We start from the raw sequence: 5,117 nt of genomic DNA on the forward strand, positions 1-5,117 counted from the left end.
AATCATGAAGTGAGACGCGTGATATTTTTTAATAAATATCTTATATCTCAGTTATACTTACTTTCGAAATATGTTATTACATTCTCCTATATATATAAATGCATGTGCCTCTCTCTATAGAACTTTAGAGTACGAAGAAGAGATATTATATTAGTGATTATAATATATAAGAAAAAGAAAAAGGAATATATATATAGTGATGCATGCAATAGCACACTTGCTATCTCATGCATGCACATATTATAATGCCACAATAAACATAGTTAGGTACGTGAAAACCTTTACTTATCACTAATTCAATTACTTTATTACAACTTAAACAACTCATCATCTTCTCCTTCTATTTAAACCCTCCAACACCCCATTAAGATTTCCGTCTCTCTCTTCTCCTCTCTCTCTCTCTCTTTCTCTATTTCTTTCTTCTCTCTCTCTCTCTCTCTCTTTCTCTCTCATACATACATAAAAATAATGGACAAAAAACCGTGCAACTCATCTCAAGACCCTGAAGTGAGAAAGGGACCTTGGACAGTGGAAGAAGATTTGATTTTGATCAACTATATTGCAAATCATGGAGAAGGTGTTTGGAACTCCTTAGCCAAAGCCGCTGGTAAATACATAAATATATTTATTTAATTTCATTTTTAATAATTAAATATAACTTGATCAGTGTTGTTAATCATATCTAGCTCCTTTTTATTCTTTTTTTTTTCTCTATAAACCCTAATATATAATATTTATTTTCTTTTAGGTCTTAAACGCACTGGAAAGAGTTGTAGACTCAGGTGGCTAAACTACCTTCGCCCTGATGTTAGAAGAGGAAATATCACACCTGAGGAACAACTTTTGATCATGGAGCTTCATGCAAAATGGGGAAACAGGTGAATAATATAATTATAATAATAATAATAAATAATAATAGTAATTAAAAAAATAATATTACATAATGCATAATGAATGAGTTGTTGTTGCTATAGATCTTTAAAAAGAAAACATTTTTTTTTTTGAAGAAATAAATGGTATTATTGAAAAATTTCTTTTGTTAATCAACCTATTCTCTTTGTGAAATAAAAAAAAAAGAAGAAAATGAAGAAAGAAGTTCTTGGCTCTCATTTAATAGTTTAAAGTACTTGGATTTTGGGAAGCACATGTACGGAAGCAAAAGCAGTGTTTGATGAAGAGTATATTTGAGCTTTGTGGTTGAGATTTCAAAGAATTTGTAGCCATGAAGAAAGATTTTGAACACATGGGGGTTTGATGAACTCATGGCTATAAAAAATTAAGCATGCAATAAAATAATCCGTTTTCTACAAGTTTTGTTTTGTTGGAGCCGCCAAAATGATTGTTTGAGATGATTTCATCCATATACAAATATATAATATACATGGAAGAATTGAATTTGAGGGTTTTTCCATTAAAGGTACATGTTATATGTTTTCCTTTTTGTTCCATTCAATCTATCTAGCTACTCTCTCTTCCTTTAATTTTCTTTCCATGAGCTATATATACTATATTCAAAATATAATAATGGAGCATATATATATAAGTAGTAGACCTCCATAAATATGACAAGTGGATGGAGAGGTTTTAGATCTATCAAGAACATGAGGCATCAAATTTTTTTGATGCTTTCTTCTTTTCTTTTTTTTTTCTACCTTCAAAATTTTCCATGTGCATGCTTTTGAAAATTTTCATAAATTCATAATGAATGCAAAGTTTTTTTTCTTTTTCATTTTTATTTAATTGCTAAAAAGGAACTATTTTATTGGGACTTAGGAGGAAAATTAATCTAGATTATTTGGTATATATAATATAATTTGTATTATATTAAGACATGACAAGATCTATATGGATATACTCACTACATATGTTTCAAGTGAAGAAAATTTGATAATCCATAATTAAGTGATTTTACAATATAATTACTATTCAAAATTAATCATAGTGTTCATATGTAAATAAAATAAAATACACTTTATATAAGATGAAGAAAGCTACCTAACTATAAGGTAAAGAAGTACATTTGTAAAAATAAAAATTAACAAGGAAAGTGTTGTTTTTTTCTAAAACAAGAAACATAAAAACAAGGAAATATAGTTAGTTTGTGTGCCCCAATAGTACTATTAATTACTATTGCATGTAACTATGAAGCTATTTCTAGTGTCCTATATAGCATATTCATTTTTCTTTTCAATTGGTGATGCCTATTATATATGAAAAGAAAATAGTTTGGATTGAGAGATAATATAACCTTCTATTTTAGGGTATTAAAGTTCATGGAAGTGGGGTATGCTTAAATAGCTCTATCTCTAGTTAGATGAAAGAGAAAAAAAAATTTCTAGGAGTTTGTATGAAATAATTCCAAATAAATATATATACCATGCATTTTCTTTATTTTAATTTTAACTCTCCCAAACATATATAATGCACACCAATACATTATAGCTAGCTCCAAATTAGTACCTTTCTCTGCCTCAACTTCATTCTTTCCCAAACAAGAAAATCATCACCCTAGTCACTAAAAGCAAAAAGACATAAATGTAAGAGCTAGCTTCATGTACAAAAAAATAATAATAATAATAAAGCTTCCATTCAACTAATAATTTCTCAAATATTTCATTTATTTAAATATTTTTTATTTAGGATAGAGTAAAAGTTTGCAATGTAGTTGGTACACGTGGCAAGTAAAAAGTAATAGGGTTTGTACTTTGTAGTAGTAATAATTGGTGTCAAAATAAAAAGGGTTGAAAAATGTAAGATATCAATGATGATGTGTTTATTTAAATGGGAAATATTAAAACTAAAAAAAAAAGAGTTTTAAGAGGAGGAATATGTATAAATATGGAAAATAGAATGAGAGAAGTTTGAATTAAAATAACCATGCTTTCTACCTGTGACACATTGCAATGAGAAATGGGATATTGTGTGATGTTGAATTGGATCCCCAAGCTTCAAAGCAAAGAGGCATCAATTTTTTTCTTCATCAGCATCTTACAATGCTAGTCTTTTTATACGTGTAGTCTAACATGCATAACTTTTATTCTCAGCCAAGGAACATGATCTCAACGAGACACATGATACCTATAATTAATATTTGTGTTCTTACCCTTTTTTTCTTATCTATATAAATAAAATAATGTGACACACCCCATTGGCTGCTTTTATTAATTAAATTAGATGTATATCAAACTTTATCCTTTTCTTTTTCAACGAAAATACACTTATGTTTCAGCTTATATATATTACCATGTAATTGCTAGCTTCACTCATTCATTCACACACACATGTACTCACTTTGTAGCCACACATTTCTTGACCTAATTCTCTCATTTTGTTACCTGTTTTCCACATATCATGTTCAATAGGTTTAAGAGAAAGCTTATTTCAAATTATTATGTCTAGTCATATCATCACTTATTGATAATTATTTAATTGATTGAAAAGACACTTAAAAGAAATTAGTGATAATTCAATTCATATATATTATTAGATTGTAAAAATAAGTCAAAAGAATATATTCATATAAGATAGCCCTAAGTTTAATTATCACACATACATCTTTTTCTCTAATTAATCTAAATATACAAATAATACTTGATAACTAGAATTAAACTTTTGAGAATTTTCACAAATCTTAAGACTGAGTTATATATAATAATAACTTAAAATTAATTAATTAATCATGTTGACATCATTAACTCATTCCTTCATTCATAAACTTTAGGAGCTTAATTACTCAAGCTACAAGATTTCTTATCATTTCATTTATATATAGTGCCAAGCAAAAAAAAAAAAAAAACAAGTACATTATTAATTATTTTTTTATTTATATGAGAATCTTTTAAGAAATTAATAATATCTAATATAATGTTTTCTATATGTAGGTGGTCCAAGATAGCAAAACATCTACCTGGGAGAACTGACAATGAGATTAAGAATTTCTGGAGGACAAGGATCCAGAAGCATATCAAGCAAGCTGAGAACTTTCAATCACAACAAAGTAATTCTGATCATGATCATCAGATCAATGATAATAATTACCATCATCATCATCATCATAATAGTTATGCAAGCACTTCTAGCCATGTTTCAAACATGGCTGAGGCAATGGAGATTTCATATTCTTCTCCACCCACATACCAAGGAACTACATTGGAGCCATTCACAACTCATCACAATCATCAACAACAACAACAACATCATCATCATCATCAATACCCTTCAACAATCCCTACTACTGACCAATCTAGTTGTTGTACCAATGACAACAACAACAACTATTGGAGCATGGAGGATCTCTGGTCCATGCAATTACTCAATGGGGATTAAATGATAATAATAATTATTATTATTATCCATAAATATTTTATATATAAAAAATATATGTTATATATATTTTAAGATATATATACATAAGTGCTTATATGTGGCACTAAGCTAGAGTGTATCTGGCTAAATAACATTATCAACTTATTATTTTTAATATTAGGTCTGTTTATATTAAGTAGTAGTTGATGATGATGTTTGGTGTTTTAATTTTATTTGAAGTATCATGGGTTAAGCTTCAAAAAACCTAATTAGTTATGGGTTGTAATATATAGGAGCTTCTATGATATATATATTTGCATGCCCTTATTATAGTAAATGAGAGCTAGTAGCTAGCTAGGTGAATTATGTAAGATATGTTTGAGAACCAGAAACTTTGCTTGATGCATAATATATTTTATTTTTAGTGGCTGGATGGCATCATCTTATTATTATTATTATTATTATTATTATTATTATTATTATTATTATTATTATTATTATTATTATTATTATTATTATTTAGTAAATCCTATTATTATCTCAATAATTCAAGGTTGTTTTGTGTCATTTATTTAGTGTCAGTGGGATTTGTGTGGCTTTATGTCTCTAGTACAATCCAATGATTAATTGTCCTAACATAGTTTAAACACAGAATTAGGTAAATCTTTGTATCTAGGGAATCACAGTTGAAACTTCACTTTTTATCCTTTAAAAACAATTTTAATTAATTAGGATGTCAAGGGAATTCAGAGAATAAATAAAAATAAAGTGAATATGTCTAGGTCAAATATTTGTCAAGAGTCTCAAAGATT

The 5,117-nt window shown here is 27.7% G+C and overlaps 1 protein-coding gene across 1 annotated transcript; it reads left to right on the forward strand.

Moving 5' to 3' along the window:
• Positions 1-362: 362 nt before the first annotated feature.
• LOC112801960 (MYB-like transcription factor EOBII) lies at positions 363-4,738 on the forward strand. The gene is made up of 3 exons (XM_025844928.3): positions 363-607; positions 749-878; positions 3,882-4,738. The coding sequence occupies exons 1-3, from the start codon at positions 469-471 to the stop codon at positions 4,324-4,326; spliced, it is 714 nt and encodes a 237-aa protein (XP_025700713.1). The 5' UTR covers positions 363-468; the 3' UTR covers positions 4,327-4,738.
• Positions 4,739-5,117: the final 379 nt, after the last annotated feature.

The sequence above is a fragment of the Arachis hypogaea genome, chromosome 5, assembly GCF_003086295.3.
Source record: "Arachis hypogaea cultivar Tifrunner chromosome 5, arahy.Tifrunner.gnm2.J5K5, whole genome shotgun sequence".
NCBI classification, from domain to species: domain Eukaryota; kingdom Viridiplantae; phylum Streptophyta; class Magnoliopsida; order Fabales; family Fabaceae; genus Arachis; species Arachis hypogaea.